Below are 23,536 nucleotides of genomic sequence, written 5' to 3' on the forward strand. Positions count from 1 at the left end.
ATGACTATGCCCTTCAAAGACGAATCTGGCTTCATCTTCCCTGTGAAGCAGACATACAGAAAACTTCAAAGTGATTTTATATACTCAAGTATTTGGTTTGCAAATACTTTTCTAATGACTGAATCATTTTCATCAAACCAGTCACTGCATTTGGCCTACCTAGCAGTAGAGCATGAACAGTCTCCGAAATACAGAAAAACATCCAGGAAGATAAAAATGCAGATGAACCACAAAGACATACACCAACAAAAAGTGAAGTAAATACTATTTTTTTTTTAATTATCTTAGGTCTAGAAAGGTAGTTAACTATACACATTTCTACAGAAAATCTCAGAATAAAATGTCATCCTTCTTGCAACTAATAAATCCCGATTGCAAATCTCTTATACCCAATGCTTTTATGCATACAAAGCATTCAGTGCAAAGCCAGCGTTTTACATGTTACTAAAGAACCTATATACAGCAAACGTGTGGCACCTTAGGCACAACAGAGTATTTGCTGAAATCTTCCCATGCAATTACTGACTCCTAACTTTTTTTTTCTAGGAATGCCTATGAATAAAAATATTAACAAACTTCCTATATATATAAAAATGAGTATTTGGTACAATTTGTCTCTGGACATTTTTTCTGACGTCTGCAGTTGTCATTGCAGATTTCCCTCTTCACTGACAATCAGTAAAATAAAATAAGCTCTTTCAACTACAGGACTTCAGACATCAAGTTCTCAGATAGGAGTCCTGTAAAATGCAATGAAATCTGGCCTATAAACTTGCACAGAAAATTTACAAATCATAGAAAATACTATGTATGTGTCAGTATCCTTTTTTTACCCTTCATTAAGCCATTCTATCTTCTACATAAGTGTATGAAAAGACAACAGCCCATACCAGGCACTTTCTGCTCTCCAGAAACACAGTTATGGATGGAAACCTGTAAAAAGTCCAAGAGAATAAACTGGTTGCCATGTGGCTACTCCTTTGGCATTACAAAGATGGCACTCACTGCATTTGAGAATCTTTGTAGTGACAGCAATGAAGAAACTCGTTGTCCACTCTTGGGAGTAATGATTGGATCCTACTCACGGAAACTAATCTATTTTATTTGCATTCAGTGACACAAATATCAGGAGATGTTACCAGAAGACTGTTCTTTGGAATGACTGTGTGCTTGTAACCTGCTCAAAATAAGACCTGCATCAAACGACATCTCTCTGGCCACAAATGCAAATAAGAAAATAAAGATGTCTGGAGGGGAAACACAACGCTAGCTACACGAGCAATCAACATAAGCCAGTAAGTTGACACCATCACACACAACTCATCATGTAAGCTGTAAGTGGATCCCGACTGTAATAAACTGCACAGATGTGATTCTGTGAGATGTCAATTCAAAACAAAGTTGATTACTGTTTAGGAAATGAGTGGCCAGTCTCAGAAAACCTATCCCTAAGACCCCTACCGATTTGAAACTCTCAGATTTTCTAAAAATATGTATTTACACATGGATGACCCAGATTCCACTAACAGCAGACATGTCGTTTCTCCTGGTCTGGTCTGCTCTGCTGCGGGACATGGCATCAGACACGGGCTGTCCAACCTGCACTGAGGCTTCTCGTGTGAACAGCACAAACCCTGTAGGCTCTGTTTAGTTTGGTAGACTACACTGGGTGCCCTTTTTACACAATAAAGAAGCAAACCAGGATGTAACCCAGTAGTTCTCCTGTCTGCATCCTGAAACATACAATGTGATTTTTTTTCCCCAATAAACTATTTTAACACCACAGACCATCCTTTCCTGTAAAGATATTTTAATTTCACATGTTCTAGCAGAGGAATAAATACTTCATCATTAAATACAATATAAAATTATACTAAAAAAACCCCTTAGAACTACTGAATACTTTTAAGGCAGAATTTACTATTTACATAACCAGAATGCAATACAGCAAGCCACTAAAAACATGCCTGTAATGTTTTATGTATTAAGCTACCTAAAAGGCTCCAAAGCAGAAAAAGGATTATACAGAAGAAAACAAATAATATGCAGACCATGTTTTTCTTTATAGTGGCTTCTACTTCTCCTTTAAATGGGTGACTGCACTACATTCTAACTAACTACACCTCATAATTACAGAGCAGATCACACATAAAATAGAAGCCAATTGCTCAAAATTTCAGAAGCCATCCAAACATGTACTGCAGTTATCTGCAGCACAGCTACCAAGTGGATATACTTAAGCACTCTTTAGTTAAATCATTTTCAAGGGTAATCACTGTACTTATTTCTGCCTTAGAGCTTCCTGCCTGATAAAATTAATTACTGTAACAAACTAGTCAAATTTCAGCTTCGTGTTCCAATACATTGTGCAGTGTTGTTTTACTGTATCTTAATATCTGAAATCTGAGAACACAATTCCAAATATTTTTTTCAATAAACCATTTCTTTGAAAGCTAATGCAAAATCCATGTAAAACTAGCTGGCTTATAGGTCTGGAAATTCTGGAGAGAAATAGCTATGTAGGATTTAACAGACTGTATCACAAATCAATCTACTACTTAACACCCTCCTCAAACTATGTCCAAAAGGACCAAAGGCCTTGTTGAAATAACTAGCACCTCACTCCAGTTCCTCTGCAAATCTTTTTGGTTGAAAAGAAGTGCTATGTTAGTGGCTATTTGGCAGATGGGGTTTATCTTGCCACAACTTTCAAACACACTTTAAAAGAAAAAATGACCCCATCCATCTTGTGCATTCTAGATTTGGATTGCCTATATCTCTATATAGCTATTCCAGCAGGGAAATACCATACAAGCGAATGATAATTCCATTGCATTTTCAGACTTAGGGAATGCAAGACAGGGGCTGACCTGTGATTTGTATTCTTCCTTGCCTCTGCATCAAAACCCAGTCTTGCCATACACTGAGAATGGGCTCAGTGCACACAGAGCCTCCTCTCAGCTTTAAGTCACATACTACCTGCTCATTACACTCTAAAAACACCTATGCTTTCTTCAGCTCACAACAAACACTAATAAACTATCTCTGCATGAACCCAGGCATCAGATTCCTATTTCTTCATAGAACAGAATAAGTAGGCAGCAGCAAACAGGTTTCTCACATCGCACGCAGCCAACAGCCCTCCACTCTGAGCCAGAAAGATCCCGTGAAGCCAAATGAGAAGCTGGTGCCCAGTCTGAACGAGAGGCAGTCAGTCCGTAGCAAGGGATCTTCAGCTGGAAACACCTGAGGAGTCGCTCAGATGCCTCCATGCAGCTCTCTAGTGTGGCACTCTCTAGTGTTACACAAACACGGGTTATCTGAGACTTCCAAATGGGGAAGGCAAATACTGACATGGGAATTACAAGTGACACCTTTCTTTGCTGAGTGGCACTAGAAGCTAAGCAGTAAACTCCAGAGCATCTCGCGTAGCACTAGAAACTCATGTTTAGACAAATGGATTGCATTTACTGAACCCTGAAGATGCTACTAAATATAATTAAGATAGATAAAAGTCATTTACCATCTTTGAAGTCGGTATTTTTCTGCCTCACCAGAATTCGGAAATCTTCTGCTGGATTAACACTGCCAACCTACAAAAGGTCCAAAAATGACACAATGATATGCCAATATCCATCTCTTCTTTCTTGCAAGGCAATAAGAGTCTTTAAATTTCTGTTTACTTTAATATGGAAACAGAAGCTCCACAATTCTCTGCATGCGGACTGATAAAACAAAAGAATGTCTTACAATGTGTGTTAATGCACAGGACCCTTTGCAAAGGTTAGTTATGTCATGAGCAAGATGAATTTACACTTACTATGCTGCACTCTTATAAAGCAACCACATTCTCTGGGGTTTAGAGGTCAGAAGCGCAATCATTCAGGCTATCTGCTAGTTCAGCTTTGAGACTCTCTGCAGCACAGACTTCTCACTAATCTTGACAGATGCTTAATGAGGAATGGGAGCTCCCAGGCACGTGGGTACAGAATCATTGGTTTGACACTCTGGTGCACTCAATTCATCTATCCTTTCTGGCTCAGGCTGACATCTTAAAGCTCAAGCTCTAAATGGGCCTACAAGTACAGAAACCTTACAAAGGAACTAAAACCAGGTCAAATATAAATAAATTTCTACTGAAAAATAGATGCAATAACTTTGGAAAAAAAATACATTGCTTAATATTTCCTTTCAGGAATCAAAATTCTCCTAAGTTTATTTGAAAATGTTATGCTTTTTTGTCAAAATAATTCTTTGATCATTCGATAAGCTTTAAGCTTCCTTGGTGTCTTTCTGCTTCTTTTAAATCTGGCAATGCCACTTTTCAGGAAAAATCAGAAGTGTATATTAGGAGTACAAAACATTTAAATCCTTTCAGATTTAAAATATGTTTTAAAAATCTCAATCATTCATTTTAAAAAACAAACTTAAAGAATAGTTTGAAAATCAAATTATCACCTTTTTCCTATTAATTCGAAAAAAATCAAATAAACATGCATAGTTAGGATATTGGCTTCATCTACCCATGTACACAATATCTGGAATGAAGTTACACATTTAACCTACCAGCAAGATGAAGCCAGATTTGTGATTTAGAACCCCAACCAATGCAGAGAACAGTCTCTAAAACCACAGCAATACCTTTGATTAATTATACAGAGGGAACTTCTGTTTTGCAGATGATATGAAAGAGAACAAGAACAAAATTCAACCACTGAGCCCCAAATCTGATATTCTGTTTTCCTCAGATCCTCAGACTTGCCGTTAGATTTCTAGACACTGGGGGAGAATTCTGTCCTAAAATATCCCAGACTGATGGAAACTTGTACTAACAGACACCTAAGGGCAGAAGAATTTGTCTTTACAATCTCCAGTAGACTCTCAGATCCACAAGTAGACAATATTTCAGTCATGTTTAGGCTAGAAACTGTCCTTCTATCAGGAATACTATATATTCACTACAATACACTTAGAGAAATTAATCTTCCCATTTAATAACCAGATTTGTAAAAATATGCTTACAGAGGTGACGTTGCCTTCAGCAAGCTTCACGATGCTAAAGCTACCTTCCTCATCTTCAATTTTGGGTTTCTTAGGGTTGGGTCCATCTTCACTGCTGCAAATGAGGACAAAACTCAATATAAACACTTAAACTAAACTGTCCTGCCTACTAAGTAAGGAGTCAGTAAATTAATGAAATATAAGCTGAACACTGGACAAAATTTCATTTACAGCTATTCCCAAATGAACAGTACTCCATGCCTCATTTTCCCCCACTGGCTGCACAAAGCAGACAGCAGAAACAGAGATCAAACTTAATCTTAGTGTAAAGCAAACGCACCACTGTTGAAGGTACGAGATTATTCACGCTTATTTCAAGAGTGAATTTACACATACACATTTTCTCCACCTTTCTACATACATAACATTTCCAGGCACTTTATTTGGAACCTGTATATTGAGTTAACCTTAATAATTTAAAGTATATGATTTACAGTAGATTACATGACATTTGGCCTTCTCACCGGATCTTCTTAACATGAAATGGCAATGGAACTTAACATTTAAGTAAGAAATTCATTTATTCTTCAAAAATTACCTGCTAGTTCCTGCCTTGGAATTGATGATAGCTACTACAAGTGAGTCTAATGACCTATATTCTCCATCAGCACACAAGAGCTTTATAAACTTCCACTTACAGCAGTCAAAACCTGGTAGGCAAACCCCAATTAAGTATGTAAGAACACTCTTAGGACATTTTAAACAACATCTCAAAATGCTTTCAAATTAGTCTTTGTTATTTCTAAAAAGCTAATTGTGATTTTAGGCTACTCTCCAGCTTTGCCTTCACAGGTAACATACACCAATGTGTGCATTCAAACCAGGAACTTAATTGTACCATCTAATGTGCCAAACTTGAGAGCATATCTTGGCAAAAGAAGAAAATCCAGCTAATCACAAAAGGGGAAGAAAGTCAGATGCTGTCTTTTGTGTCACTCAATGTGACAGGCTACTGACACAGAAGAATCAATTTCAACTGCAGAATGACTGAAAGCTACTCAATGATCTAAATCGCAGTATTTGTGTTCAATGAATCCCTAAACAAAGTAAGAAGCTTTTCTTAAAAATTCTGCTACTGCAGTGAAAAGAATAAAGTGCTTGACAATGTAGGGACAAAGCCAGAGATCCTAGGCTAGGTGTCATTTTGCATTCTACAATATTAAAACTGATTTTAAAAATCACATTGCATGTTATAGAAGCAATCAACACTAGAATTCTCTTGTATAGTCTTCCTTTTTACTTTCTATAGCACACTCCTCCCCTACTTTACAATCAGTGTCAATCTCACTTTGTTTCAGTAGTCTTCTCTGTCCTTTACTTAATTTTGTCACTACTGAAATGAAATCGCTTCTCCTCAGCAACTCCGGTCATCCAACATAACCTTACTTATCATTTTAGGAGAAGGTTGGTTATGCATCAGGACAAGGACAGGACACCTTGCTTCTCTCTCAACTCTGCTGAGTTTCTGGCTGACCTTGAACACATTGCTTGATGGGTTTGCACAGTTGATATGTCTGTTTGTAAAATGCAGAAACTGATATTTATCTAACACCAGTGAGTTTGGAACTTCTACTTGAACCAATATTCTTGTATATCAATGTGGTTTGATGAAAGGTGCAAAGAACAATGAAAAGTCTATTTTAGAATCCTTTTCTCCAAAGGTGTTTTCCACTCAATTGCAACGTCTTTAAATCTTTTTCTTCTTGCCTTATTTTTACTGATTCATAATACTTTGGGATTGAAGGAAAGAGAAAAACATAAGTGATGCTGCTGCATTTAACTGCTTGGGACAAATTCTATAGCTGTCATTAATCAGTGCAGTACAGCAGAAACTAATGAATCCATATCCATTTATACCAGCCAAGGATCTGACATTTAGGATCTGTAATGCACTGATTAGCAGTATTTTTAAACTGTAAAACGTGCAACAACTGTTCAAGAAAAATTAATAAAATACACCCACTTCTACATTTATATAGAAGCCTCTCACATACTGCAAAGTTGGATGAAGTAACAGCCTCTCCAAAGCAAACCTAAGAAGGAAAAAGCAAACTGCTTTCTGTTTTATTGGATTTTTCAAACTACACAGAGCTTAGCAAAAGTGAAACAAAAAAATGTTGTACATTAAAATCAGTAATAAGACATCATGCCTACAGTTCTGCTGCCTTAATCCCATTAGACCTTAAAAATTAAGCATACATGAATCAGATCATTATGATGACAGGAGACACAAATCAGTTTCAGAAAACAAAAATAATAGTCAAGAGAGTTCCTAACCTACTTTTGAAAAACTTTAGTGCAAATTACTAGATCTGATAGTGTTAATAAGTTGAATGTTATCTGGTGTTTAACATTCTCCTTAGTCATTGTTGCAATGAGCTACTTTTCTTTATCAAGTGATTTAATTATATCACTCAGCTTTTCCTCAAACACAGACCAAAATCATAAAGTTAACACTTCTGTTGTAGTACTGACAATACTACTGTTCCCATTCATTACTACAGCAATACCACCTTTTTCATATTTTTTTAATCCTATTACCATTCATTCTCCTTTGCATAGTTGAGTCTGTATCCTTTTGCCTTCCTTATGGATTTTTTAAAAATCATTTTAGTGCCCTACACTGACTTCTGTCTCAATTATTTTTATAGCTGCTTTCATCACTCCCCTAAAGGAAACCAGTTTTTAAATGAAATAGCTTTATTTCTTGCTTGTCAAACTGATGCCTTTGGGGCGATACGTTTTTAAGCAACTACCAGTAATCAGTGACTGTTTTTTGTTTAAATTCTCTCCCTAGGTTGTTTGTACCCAAGTTTTGATTTTGTTTGTTTGTTTGTCTGGTTCTATGACTTTTTAAAATACACATATAACTGTATGTATGTATACACACACAGAGAGAAACGGGGGCACAGAGCAAGGACAAGAGAATTATTTACAGTATGAATCCACAGATGCACCAAGGCAAGACAGGCACACGCAGCAACTAACAATTAATAAAGAAAGAGGTGCTTCCCAGTCTTTCTACAGCTATGTGGTCGTTACTGCAGCTCAGTGATCTAAGAAGTCCTGTGTCGTGTCTTCCCAAAGGTCACATGCTGAGGGGGCTCCAGCCAGCCCAAGGTCTACGACAGCTCAGCGAGGCCTCGAACTGGCTAAGAGATGCTGTTCCTACCACTGAAAGCACTGAGCTAAAAATGACAAAAGGGAGGGAGAAGGAGCTAACTGAGAACTTCCCAACATCCCAGTGGACCCACTAGTTATATTATATGCATCCAATACATTAAGCTCTTAGAAGCAGATTTTGCTTGAGCAAATTGACTTGCGGCTGAAGTGACAGTAGCAATGCAGTAGCAATTAAGCATTTCTTCTTCATATTTGCAGCACAAACAAAGTAAACAGACTATATGTAATAACAAAAAAACCAAACAAACAAACCAAACCAAAACTGTTCAGACAATAGATGTTCCAGGAAGAGTCCATAAGTTTGATTTTTCAAGGCATTCACATTTATTGCAGAGCAGATAATAATTAAGCTGCTTTTCTTTTGACTTGGAATTAAAAATGAAAGCTACAGAACAAGCTAAATCAAATATGCCGAGAAGGAAGACTCACCCCTACAGCTAATTTAAAGCTCCACAGAATTTATTCCAAACTAAATTAGACTCTCTGTTATTTTTATTTGAACTACAAACTGTTTGACCAGGAAACAGAAAGCAATACAACAGGTTGCTCAGAGAGGATGTGCAGCCTCCACTCCTGGATGTTTTCAAGACCAGACTGGTTGAAGCTCTGAGTTACCTGTTCAGATTTCATAGGTGACCCTGCTTTGGAGAAGCAGGTTGAACAAGAAACCTCCTGAGGTCCCTTCCAACCTGACAGATTCTGTGACAACAAATACAGACCTGAGGAAGCTACAGACTGGCTCCTGGTCTGTCTTGCTCCATAACAGTATGACCACCAGTATTTACAAAATACCCTACACATACTGTGGTAGCACAATATTCCCCCACTCACCACTATTTTTTGAGCATGTAACTCATTGATCTTATGTTCAAAAGATTCTGAGCCTGCTCCATCCAGCAAAAACAATTTGAAGTGTAAAAAAAAGTTTCAAAAAATACATAATACATCTCCAACTTACTTGTCTTTGAAGATGTCTTGAGCAGTCTTCTCTTCTTTTTTCTTGCTAACTTCCTTTAGGGGGAAAAGTGCTTTTACTTTTCCAAGAGGAGCCTGACACCTTTCTTTCACCACATGGGGCATCTCCAGCATCTCTAGAATGTGCTGTTCAATTGGTGGCAACGGTTCATTGGGGTGAAATGCTTTATGCTGCAAACACTGCAAGAAACAATTTGAGTACAGAAAAGCTTTTAGTTGATACGCATTTAATGTAATGCTTGTATGCCTGACATCCTACAGTACATGCAAAATATCTTCCACATTAAAGAAACTACTTTCATATTGCAAACTAATATTCCAGTTCACAAGTGGATTGGAAGTCATATCAACAGCTGTTTAAGAAGGCTAATAATTATATGAAAGAAGAATACTGATGCAGATGAGCATTCCCATACTCACTGGAATTAGTTCTATGAAAATTATTAGGAAAATCCCAGGAATGAAAGAGTCATCTGCATCTATTCAACTTTTTAACTTCGCTTTAGATTTAAAATGCAATTCTATTAATAAAACAGTAATGTGGGAAAGATTTCTATATATTCCAAAATTAGGCAACCAGATATATACCATAACCATGTATTCCAGTTATTGCCACATTTTCTTGTCCTTCAAAGAAAGTATTTCTTCTTGGTCAACAGAACTCGGTATGCATACAGGATAAATTTTCACCAGTTTAAAAACAAATGGAAAGAAAGAAGTTAAATGTGCACAGGTGATACACAATATAGGTATGTTTGCAAATTAGCTCTGGAAAGAGTGAGGGAACAAAGGGGCCTGACAGATGTATGTCAAGGTTCAAACAGATGGTAGGAACTACAGAGGACAAGGCTTTTCCACCAGAGTGTAAAGGCAGCACGCACAGTCAGGGAGCTGAGCAGAGAGAGAGAGACAAGGTTAATGAGGCAGGCTACAGAAATTCCATTGAAAATTTTAAAAACAAAGTAGGTATCTCCTAAATGTTTTGAAATGTAGGACAGCAGTAGAGATGTATGTGCAGATATACGCAAATACCAGTGCATAAACACACATACATGAAAACACATGATGTACATGCAAGAATAACTTTTCCAAGCCCATTGTACCGGGTTAACTAGACCCAAGGGTAAAGGTAGCTCAGTAAACTATGAATAGAGCAGAGGTTTGCTCCCCTCTTGGCTGTCACACATGACATTAATTTAAAAAACAAAATCAAAGCACACAACCCCCCCATTCATGCTGAAAAGCTGCCAATAAAGATAATCCAGACCATATGCTACACATCAATACTGATGTGCTTTCATGCTGCCATTAAGATTTCAATCCATATTAGCGCATACTTTCAAAAGGAGGCAGTCATACAAGCAACTGATTTGGAAACATTTATAATGATTTAAGGCATAATTATTTTGAAAGAGAATAAAAATGTTGCTGGAAGCTGCAGTAACAGCTCTTGTGATACAAAAAAACCAATATTAAAACAACATCAGGGGACTGAATTAAATTCACAAAGCAAAAAAGAAAAAAAAAGTTGTCTGTTGTGAATGTGTTTTTCAGGCTTTCGCATCTGAAATCTCTATGTGTGCAGCTGCAAGAGCTGAGCAGATTGAGCAGCCACAGCCTCCACTTGTTCCTTTTTTTTTTTTACAGTAGATGATGGCCTCTGAAACCTGAGATTGCAGGTACCATCAAAACTCAGGTGCAAAACGGAAATGAAGTTGAATAGACTTAATCTGAAGTTTCTAATCCCAAACAATCCCTTTTAACCTTGCTTCCTCACCCTTCTGTGCCCAGCAACAACCCCTTCAGTGGCTAGAAGGCAACCTACAACCATGACTATCATGTACTTAGGATCTCCAGAACAAGAAGGATCAATTAACTTCCCAGGGTTCTTTTTTCATGGATTATGGGATAGACTTGAACAACTCATTTTATGCTAGTTAGTTAGCTTTAGGGTGGTTAAAACTGTGTGAACTGAGTCCAACACAAGTATCTTAGAGTTCAGTTTACACCTAGTTTGTGACAATTTCAAATTGACCTTCCAACAGACCCATTACATTCAACCAAAGGTAAGATTATTTGTTGCCGAAAGCCCTTACAAACTTCTGTGAGCTACCTCCTGTCCCCCTGCTGCTCTGCTTTTTGAAAGAACATCACGGTACAGTCCAACCACTTACAAACGAGCTCAGCCCTCTACAGTTGCTTATATGTGGTCTAACAAGAGCCATTACAGCAGGGGTGTCAAACTCATTTACACCCAATGTAATTTTAGGACCGAATAAATGTAGGAGTAGTTACATTCACACAGTCCTAAAATTACACTCAGCCCTTGAAGGCACCCACAAGACTGATGTGGCTCCCACTGAAAATGAGTTTGACACCCCTGCATTACAGCATATTTAGGTGCAGACTCTGCAGCTGGATCCCATGACTTACGCAATGCCACAGGCCACCGTGCCCACAAACCATCCCCTCAGGTCTGTCTCAGTACAGAACAATCACTGTTGAGCAATTTGTTTATTTGACTATCAAATAAAATGCACCGCATTCCCCAAACGTCTTTGGGGCTTCAAATCCCTGTATTTCAGAGGAACAACTTAATGACATTGGAAGTATGCCACCACAAAAGCTCTGGAAGTTTGCTTAAGCTTTTCTGGAAGCAACAAATAAAAGTTGAAACTCTGGATATAGGATATTCCTCATCTTCCACTCCAGTAAGCATTAGCAATTCCTTTCCACCCACTCTGTCATTTCCTGATGCCTACCACTACTTCCAGAGATACAATTTAGTCTGATGTTTCTGTTTAAATTCTGGCTCATGTCACTTATAATTCCAAACATCTTAATGAAGCAACAAAGCAAGGAAATGAAGGGGGAGTTCATCCTTTCTTCAGAGTTATTCTTTCAAACCATCCACAGGTACAGGTCCTGTTTAGCCTAATCAATTTACTGACTACATTCAAAATATGTAAAATTTTTCTTCATAGTTCTTAAGGAACCAGCAGTGTCACTTGGTAAAAGAACAAAATATTAAGAATCTGAAACACATCTGAAGCAAAGGAGAGAACAAGATTTCTGTGATTTATACAGATTAATAGTAGTTTTGTAACCAAGACAAAGAAATGGTCCTGCGTGCAAGCAAAACAAAGCACTAAAAGGACAGGTAATTTAGGGGTTTATGAACAGCAAGCACCATGGACAAGAACTGTATGCCACCCGGTACATTGAAACAGTCAATAACTACTTTTTCCACAGGTAGCATTCACCTCTATAAAATCCTGTTATCTCCTAGGGAAACTGGAGAGTTACGCAGTTACTCTCTTCTAGCAGCACTGGACTCAGCTGCTGGGACACCACAATCACCCTGCTTCAGAAGACAACAGCACACCTAAAGAAACATCTTTCATTGATAAGTGATACCCATTGAACCAAAAGAATGCAAAATTGTATCTAGTAATGCAATAGAGGAAACCCTATCCCATTTGTGTTTCATTTACAAGGAAAGCCATGGTTTTTTGTTTCACCCAAGCTTTACAACCTTTCCTAAAAAAAGTAATGCAGAGGTCAATCCATCTTAAGCTCTTGCCCAGAAATAACCTTCTACTGACGAACTCTTGCATTCAGTTACACACTGTCTTGTCAATATGACTAGCAGAATTTGAAGGGAACACTGAGTTCTTCAGATGTCAGTCAGAGTAGGATTTGAAGACAGTGGGCTTACATGTGTTCCTGAAACATGCATACGACCTTCAGATCCTTTGCTGCTTCTGACAATACTGAAAAGCAGCATGGTTTCTGGAAGCTAGGGTTAGTTTTCTTAATTTAAAAAAGCATCTTCTTCCTACTTGTAAACTGAAAAAAATTCATTTGGAGTTGTTGAGACATGATGAACATGGTTGCTGTAATACCATTTTTGGTCAATTTTCAGAGTGGAGTCATGCACTCAATATATCTCCATGGCTCTGCATACAACACAATTCTGCAGCTGCATAAATTGCATTGCAATTTTCCTTATTTTTGAATTTGCTATGTCATTTTCTTGAACACTTGAATTCCAAGTGTATAATTAAGTCTCTCATTCTCACAGCTGCAATGAAAATCTTCATGATATGAAAGGAATGTAAATCAAAACGTAGACAGCTTGATACAATAACTGCAAGAAGTGTGAACTGCTCTGCTCACCCATAAAATGCATCAGCTCAGACATCCAAATGGAATATTTTAAATGTCAAGAATGTTAACTACTTACTACTGATCAAGTTCACCTCAGGCTAGTTTGGAACCACTGAGAGATGTAACAATGCACAAAGTAACTCTGCTCAAGATTTGATGGGATGCGGAATGAGGAGCTACAGAGATTCACGATTTTCACTCAATTTCTCTCTTTGCACAGAAGCTTAAGACTGAGTGGCAATACACTGTTGAGATACTCCAGCAAGTTTTAACTTGTCTAGTCTAGGTGCCTGTGAACACCACTAACATTGCTGCAGACACGTGAGCACAGGTATAATTTCCCTTGCTTCCTGGAAAATGGAAAGTTTAAGAGTAAAATCTATGTCAGGGACAACATAGGGATCACTGGCTACCCCACACTTCAATGCAAAAGGATTTATATTCCCATCTTTACAATGCAGAACTTGCCAAGGTAAATCAAAGAAAGACAGAAGAGTGAAAAGTCTTAATAAAAGACTTTTCCAAAAAATGCCATATAGATCATCTCACCTGATATAACCTCTGAAAATGAGGGTTTGGGATTTTGCTGGGCTTAAACAGGTCCTCAAAAGTTTCTCCATCATCATCTTCAGAAACCAAATTCATAGAATCAATCAAGGAGTCAACAGCAGATAACTGATCCACTAAGGCAACAATTACATACAAAGAAAAATTAAATACACTTGCAGATGGATGAACTTCTTGAACAATTTATAAATGAAGATGCACTTCACAATGTGAGATTTTTGACCAAGTCATTACATGCCACAAAATACACTGCAGATATAGATGTGCCAATAAAGAATATGGATAATGGACACAGTAATAAAACCCCTGCTTTTTTTAAGGACTACAACGTAAAGTCATAAAACCTTCCCCCTCACCCAAGACCTCAATTATTGCTGCCTTTCGGCTTCCATTTTTCAAGATGTTTTTATTTGCAACAGAAGGTTTATAGGCCACTTAGAAAATAAGGAGAACAGTTGGTTTGAAAAACCGAATGGCTTAATACAAATTTTTGAAGTTACGATTGCAAATTAACACCGTTCACAAGAGTCCACTATTCCTTTGATAAGACAGGTTTTGGATTTGTTCTCAAACTGCTGGTTACAGACAAGAACACAGAAAATGTTTCAGAAACAACACTGCATGCTTTAAACACTTTGATGTGCAGATGCCCATTCAACGGATCTCATAACAACTTAAAGAAGTAGAAGTGGATTTTAAATACATCCATTTACATTCATTGCTGTACAAAATCCTCGGAAGAGTGAGTCAAGCTTTGTATGGCTGCATGTGCTATGGCTCTCCAAAGACAACCTCCATCTGAATCTGTACACCAGTAAGTGCATGTTTTACGTGCCACAGAAAATGCAGGCTTTGCCTCTGTGCAACTGGCTACAGGACCAGCTTTGTACAAACAGAGCTGATGCCTCTGTTTCAGTTCTAGCTAATCACATATTGTAGCTCCCACAAGGTCTGGCCGTTTAGTCTAACAAATGAGTTGAAAGATCAAAGGGTATGGAGGACTAAATCTCAGATGTCTATCACAAAGATCCTGTGAGACTGATAATCCCAACCCCCAAGCCAGAAGACATTTTACAGGATAGTTTTAAAAGACTGTCTGCAAACCTCAAGTCTGCTCAGCTGGCAACTAAGCAGGCAAAGTTTTGCTACAGGCTTTACACTTCAAGATGACACCACCATAATGTATTCCCAATGGGCTGTGTTTTTTTTTCTTAAGCCAAAATAATGACAAAGCTTATGTTTTCATTGTGAAGCCAAATATTTTAGCTCTTTTAGAGTGTCTTAAAGGAAGACAAGTAGACTTTGTCCAGCTGCCCAGTGAAGGACTATCTTACCTGTTGGAGTGCATTTTTTATTGTTTTTCAAGGATGAAAATATGTATGGTCTTAAGTCTTCCATGTAGGGTAGTTGCACATAGATGAGACACTAAGAATGACAAAAGAAGAAAGAAAAAACTGAACCTGAAGTAAAACAAACAAACAAAAAGAAGTATCCCCAAGTGCCCTATCAGGGCAATCTAAACAATTGTCTAGTATCTGTGTATATCAAAATACTTAAATATTTACAGAGCAACATAGATTTAAGCAGCATAAAACACAGTGTTATTTTATAATATAGCGATGGCTACATGCCTCATTTTTCTACAGGTAGAATAAAGACCTCCCAGATCATCCAATCCCTTTTTCTTGTGCAGAGTTCCAACCAGCCAAGCTTTAAATGCCCCATGCCTTGGCATTCTGCGAGGTTTCATCACAGCTTACTGTGTTTCAAAGTCTAAAGCTGGTTTTGTGGTTTTTTTTAAATTCTCAGTATCATTTTTTCGTTATTCAAATACCTCCTCCAGTTCATACTACCCTAAATAATTCCTTTCCATCCTTTATGTTTATACTCTTCAAAAGTCTGAAGATTGTTATGTCCGCCCCCACCTTCGTCACTGCTTCGCCATGTTATACATATTTAGATCTTTCAATAGTCTCTCGTAAGTAAGATCGGTGGAAACATATGCTGCAAAAATTCTGACATACTGTGTTGCTTCTGGGTTTCTCAGAATTAAAAAAAAAATATTTCAAATATGATTCTGCTGTGTACAGAACTTTCTTTTTTATTTCCTAAGAAATAGGCTGCATTTTTTCTCCTGTTTTTTAAAATAGCCTTTTCAAGTAAATAAATATACTACTGTCTTCCTAATTCTCCATATGAATTTAAACAACAGCTTTAAATGCTGTGAACTCCTCCCCACTGTTCCAGTTGACTTGGAAACCTAATGACAGCAGCATAGTTGGACATGCTTGAAATGCCACGCCAACTACCAAATTCAGATTTTGCACTACCAAGCAATCTGGAGATAAATCCACAGTTTTAAACAATGAAAGAAACTAGTGCAACTTTGGATTGTATGCTAAGAGGTAGGTAGTAACGCAGCAAGAAAGCAGTGGCAACTGATTACATAAGTATGTGATTACACTATTTACAGATTAAAAAATAAAAGAGTTATTTCCAGGATAACAAAATGTTATCACTATGTTATTGACATAAAAGTCAGTATTATTTAAATCTGTAATACAGAGGATACTAATAGAAACATATAGCATTATTTTTCCTACAGAATGTTTTAATACTATTTATTACTTCCTTGTCCTAAGACTTGGTACTATTTCCTAAAATCCGACTGAAAAGTGACATTGGTTTCTTGTGGTATTATGTAACACTGCAAATTTATACAGTTCAAATATGACCATTTATTAATTGGTATTCATAAACCATCAATACAGAGAGTCTCTACAGAAAATTTACCTCGTATGCATCCTTAATATATGGAAAAGCTACCCCAATTTGCGGGTTACATCTCCTATCATAGGCATAACGCACTATAGCTACCACTTTCAGTTCATCCAGCGCATGAACAAGGGCAGAAAAAGCAACTGCTGCGTTCTGGAAAAAAAAAAGAGAAAAAGTGAGACCGTAAAAGGAGCACAGGTCAGCACTACAGTGAAGTTTTTACCTCTAATATTCAAAATAATTTGGAGGTCTGTTCTAAATAACACAGTGACAGGGCACACTGTTGCTCTGCATGAGAATGTGCTTAGGCACTAATTTCAGGTTCCCCATGCCCTTGCACAAACGTAACATTTACCACTTTCTCATTATTAATGAGAGATGGTATGCACTTGACGTTTAATCCAATTTCTTTTCAACCTAATGGGCAATGGAACAAGACTTCTGTAAGCTGCATTAAGAATATTTGTCTTATTAATACAGAAAGAAGGGACAATTCCAAGTGCCACTACCATTCTTTTTTGTTCCATGGCAAAACACATTCAGCATTAAACTTCAGTCCACCTTACCTCATCATCTTTCGCTGCAAAGACCTTCAGAACCTGGTTGCCCATGTAGTAATGCCTCTGGATCTGGAGACGCAAATGGTCAGGAGTTAGCCTGATCTAAACCAAATGTCATTAATGTGACCAGACTCATTAAATTACAAAACAACTAATACATTACTCAAGTGAGAAACCACAAAATTTAATTACTGTGCATAGAGATTAAAGGCCTGTATATGTTTCACATCTCCATTTATCACTCAACATGGATATTCAGTTGTATTTGGCAGGATATTCTTGTACCTTCCTATTGATGGGCAGGAATAGAAAACTATGGTATCTGCAGCTGTTACCAGTCTCAATAATACTGCAGTAATCCAAAAGTCAGTGTGGAAAACCACAGTAGTTAGCAAAAGACCTAAACCTAACTGACACCACATCTATGCTATTAAATTTTCCTAGCAAAGACATGTCAAAAATGAGCTGGAAAAAGGCACATCCTTAATTAAGAAAGCTGCTTCAACAGCAACGTGGAGTACCTATGGCTCTGCTGGCAAAGGCACTTCTGCTAACAGAACTGATACTGTTCATGAACATGGCTGACCCCCCCAAAAAACAACAAATGGTTTCATTAAGGGCCATTTCTGGAATAGTGAGAACTACAGAGGCTGAGACACACCTAGGGAACACCACCATGGTGGAAAAACCGTCATGAAAACTGCACACCACTATGAACACTCGTTAAAGTGACCCTTCCCTGTTAAAGAAAAATGTCATCAAATTACACTGTCTCCAAACTAATGTGGAGTTTCATTATTTAGGAAATTACCATAATGCTGTTGAAGTTGGTGACAACTTGCACCAGAGCAGATCTGTTTAATGTATTACAGCACAATTCTTCAATTCAGAATATTCTACCTGAAATGATTCGTTGCTGTTCTGTCTTTCAAAGCTCAGGAAATTTTATGCTCACTATAGTATAAATATCTAGACATGAGTATCACTACACCTATTTTTTGTTTGAAAAAAAAAAAGAGGTCCCTTTGTAATATTTTCAAGTATTATTTCTTGACTTACACGGCATTGCTTATAAATTAAAAATCAAAGTTTAAGCGGCCTCTGATCTTCTTTCCTGAGGGATGTGAATAACTCAGAAAAATACTGTGAGGTAGCTCTATTCCTTCTTTAATTATGTATTTGGAGCTGTTCCAGTTTCTCTAGTTAATCATAAATTACCTTTTCTCCAAAATTTTTAAAATAAACAATTTAATATAAAACATACATTTGAATAGTGTCAGTATTATGATTCCAAACAATAAAATTCAAGACCTAAAACATGTGGAAAGTATCAGTCTTGAAAATTCCAGCTGTAGTTGAAAACTTCCTGATATCATTATCTATACAGTGTAATTTTAATCCTGCAATCACACCTGAGTAATTTTGTTCTACTAAGGTCTATGCAACTACTATTGGGCATAATTACTCACACTCCTAGTTAGAGGACCAGAATACACTTATTTAAGATGTAATTCTTATCTGTTATGAAATCCACAGACAAGAGAAGCACATAATATAAATTATCAAAAGCAATAAATATTTTTGCACTAAAAATATGAAGCAATTTTTTTTTTCTTTGGGGCATATTTACGTGAATCAAAAGTATTCCTACAATTAATTATTAACTATGTATTTGAAGATATTATCACACTATCTGATTAATGGTGGCAAAAAAAAAAAAATCCATGTGAAATAACAGTTCACTTCCAGAAACACGATATTTCTCATCTGCTTTCCTCTTAGTTTCTGTTTTCAGTAATTCAGAAAAGAGGAGGCCAGCCTCCAGCATAAGAAAACACACATGGTGAAATACATCTTACAGAATTAAACAAAGACAGTAACACTCAGCTGTAGGTTAATAACGTGTGAAAAGATGCAAGAAATTGTCTCATTGAAACAGTGGGTTTAGACACAGCATTTCAATTGTTAGACCTGGTTTCTGGTACCGGATTTATTAGTCCCTACCACGTCTCTTCCCTGGCCAATTGAGGGCATATAAGCTCAAGCATGATAAGTTTCCTCGATCGATCACTTCCAGCACACAAGCTGCCATGTTACTTAACAACTTTAAGTTCTGAATGTCCTCAAGGAGCAATCAGGTTGCAGTGCCTATTGAGGCTGGCTACTCATTTCAATAAATCTAACTCCCTGGTTCCTCAGTTAATAATATGCTTTGAACCACCGCGCTGCAGTAGTCTAAGGGCATCTCTAGAAACATGCAAGAGTCTTTGTGCCACCTGTACTGTAAAGTAAAAATATGTTTAGCTACATCCATTTGGAAGTAAGCTTCCTACAGACACTTCCTATTTCATTAGCATCTTTCCTTCCTGGTATAGGGAATGGATTCCTCAGCCTTTGCCAAGTATTCTGTTTTGTTGAGGCACCAAGACATGTCAAAGAAGAACGGGAAGGCCGGGAGCTTTCAGAACAGAAGGCACAGAGCTGCCCCACGATTTCTTTCAGTTTTGAGTGGTGAAGGGGACTGGGTACAGGAAACTCCAAGAAGAGTAAAGTTTCCATCACAAGGGCAAAGTTAATACCACGTGTACACACAAATACCAAGCATCTCATTGAAATATAGGAAATCTTTGAATTATGTTATCTTCATCTAAGTTCTATGAAATCCTTGCTACATTCAGGTTTTGTTACAGTAGAAACAAGAGATCTGAGTTTAGTGGCTCCTGTTTCACTTGAGGGCCCAAGGGCCACATTTATGAGCTTCTCTCTCTCACAAGATTGCATAATGTTTGCTGATTCTAGTACGTGTAAATAAGTCACCCCTGTATACCTGACTGCAAATGCCCCATTTCCAGTACTGGAATCCAGTACAACACCACAACTTTTGTGAATTCAAACTGAAATCAGTTGTCTCAAACAACACTTGAACAACAGTTTAGTACTGTACCAGAGAGGATCTGCTGAATCCCAAAATAGAAAAACATTTTGCTTCTGTTTTGTATTTCATTTGCTCTTCATCTTCCTTGGAAAAAGGAACTATATCACTCCCATAGCGAAACCCTGGAGAACAAGAGGAGAGCATCTGGTAAGCATATGGGCCTACAGTTACAACACCAAAATTAGGTCTCTGAATATTTTAACAATGCATGCATGCCTCACAGCTACACTCCACACACGCTCATCAAATTACTTTCCCTGTTAACAAAAAACTCACACACCCCATAGACACGTTTTGTACTTCACAAACAGCAGTTGCACTCCTTGTACGTTGTTTTCTATAACAGCTACCCTCATAGAGAGCAAGAGAGAAAATAAGGGAATTGAACATCTTGCCCAAAGTTACACTCACAGAATAGATTTAAGCAAATCAGAACAGATTTCAGTAAATAGACTGCAACACTCCCTGCAAACATAATACAAAAAAAATCCAAACATAAAGGAAATACAGGTAATGACACCAGCAAACAAAATGTGTTAATAGTGGAAATGAGGTTCATCCTCCCACGCAATGGAAAACCAAAACACTCCTGTATGCAGAAGTGACCTTTCTATATATCTGTGTTCTACTTCCTGTGCCTTACATTGCACAGGTATCTCCACAAAACATGAAGCTGTTTGTGTATTAGGGGCATCATCTGTTCCAACTGCTTATTCCCTCACCTCAAGCCACAATATCCTCCCATCATCACTTTCTTACACTGTAACAGACTAAGGAATATATCCTCAGGTGTGAAGAAAGCAGAAGGAACAGAGGTAAATCCCTGGATTAAAAAAAAAAAAAACTACGTGTGGACACATTTTCCTGGAAACAAAAAAAAAAAAACACACACAGGGAGAATGAAAGAAATTTCAGTATCAAACGCAAAATATTGTCTGATTATGACATTTCTCAAAATGTCCACAGAAGTCCACAAGGCATCAGCAGCTCTTTAACTGTGAGAAATATGACACCACTAACAGAGAAGTGTCCGGTCACAGTTGTTCACATTGAACTGTTCATCACTTTTTACCAGCATCCTGCAACGACTCACCAACTCAGGCAGCCAGGACATCAGCAAAGAATGGTCACAAATGTTTCAAAATCTACTTACTACAAAAGTGAATTTTTAAAAATTGATTTTACTAAAAGTTTTTAAATTATGAAACACAAACAGACCATTAGCTTTTAACTATCATTTCTGCTTAAAGAAAATCACTCTGTTGTTGGGACATTTTTATCTGCTACTGCTAAAAAACACCTATGATTGCTACAACTGAAATAGGTTAAATAAAAAATACAGTATTTATCTTCATTTTTCAACGTACTTTATTCGTTTGACGCACTTTCTATACTGTTACCTCCCTTTAGAGTTAATACACTTGCCCTACTTCTGTAGGATTGAAATGGCAAAGAAAAAATTGGTAACACAATATATATAATAGTAAAAAATTAAACCTCTTTGCTTAATTTATAAAAGTAGACTATTTAATTCTGTTTCTGGGGCATTTAGTCTTCTAAGGAATTTAATCCACTCAGAAAGAAGCTGAGGGTTATAAAAAGTATTCTGCATACCTCTACTTCAAACTGAACCTGCTATGGAATTTACATAGCAAAGTTAATAGACTCTTGAACATTAAACCTTCCTTTAATGGTTTCATCTTCCCAGTTGCAGAATATCTAGAGCAGTTGCTTATCTAGGAAAAAAAAAGCAGTTGTATGAAAGTATTCATGTTGTAAGTACAACTGAAGATTTAAAAACAGAATAGAGGTAGCAACTACTCGCTCCAGAACTGAGGTATGGTCCTCCACGGTGTACAGTTTAGGAAGCTGTAGTGCCTTCCACATTCTACCTGATGGTATTATTATTATTCCTATTAGTGGCAAAAGTAAGAATTTTTAAAATATGTGAAGACAAAGAGTCTCAACATAACAGCCTCTATGTTCCATCAGCTCACAGGGCTTAACATTCTAAGATCACATCTAGGCTTCAAAGGCACTTAGGTGATTTAGGAGTACAAACACTCAGTTTGTCAGTCTTCAGTTTGTCTTCAGGGTGCGCATAAAGAAGTCATACCCTGAATAGTATCATCCTTCTGAACTTCTGTCTCGTCATCATCATTCAAGCAGTAAACAGTTTCTTTTTGAATATCTTCTTTTCTGAGGGTTTTAGCATCCACAACTGTCCAAACTTTTTTCACTTTCTCTTCCATGACCTATGTATCAGAATTTGGATAAAACGAATATTTAACATTTCAGTGGGATCCAAAGCGCTTACCAGAACATGCAAAAATTTCTTAGACGAAGTACTGCATTATTTTGCCAATAAGGGACTAATACTGACATCCCCAAATACACATCTCTGACTGCTACCACAGTACCTTCAGCACAGTTTTCATCTGTGTGAGACCTGACACCTGAACCATGCTGACTGTGTACGTACTTGTCTTGGTTATTCATTTGTGGAAGTCTTTTAGTGCCAGGATAACGTGTAACTTTCTTGCTGTGTACTTTACTTCCTCCACCTACATAAAGCTTTCGATAAAGCATTAAGATACACGTTAAAGATACAAGAAGACTCAATGCTCATTCAGCTTGTTTGCCCAAGTTTGGCATCAGGGTTACTACACCACAGGATAAAAATACCCCAGGTTACTGCAACCTGCCCAAAAGGCAGAAAAAGATCCCAGCTGTATTATGGGACTAGGAAGGGAAAGGAGGAGTAAATATCTGCAATGAGTGAATGTTTCCCAACTACAGGGAAAGAAAAATGCTTCCTTTTCTTCCTACTTAAGTGAAATTTCTGGTATATTTAGTGAATGAGAAGCAAAATGAAGAACTGGGCAGAAAACAGAAGAGATAGAATAGATTATGTCAGTAGCTATCACAAGTTTACTCCTAGCTCTGATTCAACGGCTGTATGATCTCAGGCTGGTCACTCAGTTCATGTTGCTTACTCTTCCAAGCTTCATTTATTTTGCATGTAAATACCTTTGGGAGGGGACTCACTGCATATTTGTACAGGTCTGGAGCAATATCCTCATTAAAAAAAAATATGCAGAAGTATAAACAGAAAGTTGGCAGCAGAGATCTCTTTCAAGGCTAGTATGCCTGGAACCTTGCAATACTGGCCAGACTCTTAGTCTTGGGTTTAAACAACAAACCAATTAATCTCCACCTCACCAGATCCATCAGCACTGCCACACTATATATTAATTATTCAATATCTGGAATTTTGCACACATTGTGTGCTGAAATACACTGACTT

The 23,536-nt window shown here is 37.4% G+C and overlaps 1 protein-coding gene across 4 annotated transcripts in view; it reads right to left on the bottom strand.

Moving 5' to 3' along the window:
* XRCC5 (X-ray repair cross complementing 5) overlaps positions 1–23,536 on the bottom strand; it is a gene marked incomplete at its 3' end in the record, with an annotated part of 50,625 nt that overhangs the window by 13,746 nt on the left and 13,343 nt on the right. For 2 of the 4 annotated variants that reach the window (XM_080346782.1, XM_080346781.1), the window contains exons 8-16: positions 22,346–22,484; positions 20,239–20,351; positions 17,301–17,363; positions 16,750–16,887; positions 15,291–15,381; positions 13,939–14,072; positions 9,203–9,399; positions 5,023–5,116; positions 3,524–3,593 (exon numbers count right to left, since the gene is read on the bottom strand). In XM_080346782.1, the coding sequence (XP_080202908.1) occupies positions 3,524–3,593; positions 5,023–5,116; positions 9,203–9,399; positions 13,939–14,072; positions 15,291–15,381; positions 16,750–16,887; positions 17,301–17,363; positions 20,239–20,351; positions 22,346–22,484 (1,039 nt within the window). Of the gene's footprint in view, positions 1–890; positions 934–3,523; positions 3,594–5,022; positions 5,117–9,202; positions 9,400–13,938; positions 14,073–15,290; positions 15,382–16,749; positions 16,888–17,300; positions 17,364–20,238; positions 20,352–22,345; positions 22,485–23,536 lie in introns of all 4 variants that reach the window. The other 2 variants (XM_080346783.1, XM_080346780.1) reach the window with 2 other exon arrangements.

Source organism: Nesoenas mayeri (assembly GCF_963082525.1).
Source record: "Nesoenas mayeri genome assembly, chromosome: 6".
In the NCBI taxonomy this organism is placed as follows: Eukaryota; Metazoa; Chordata; class Aves; order Columbiformes; family Columbidae; genus Nesoenas; species Nesoenas mayeri.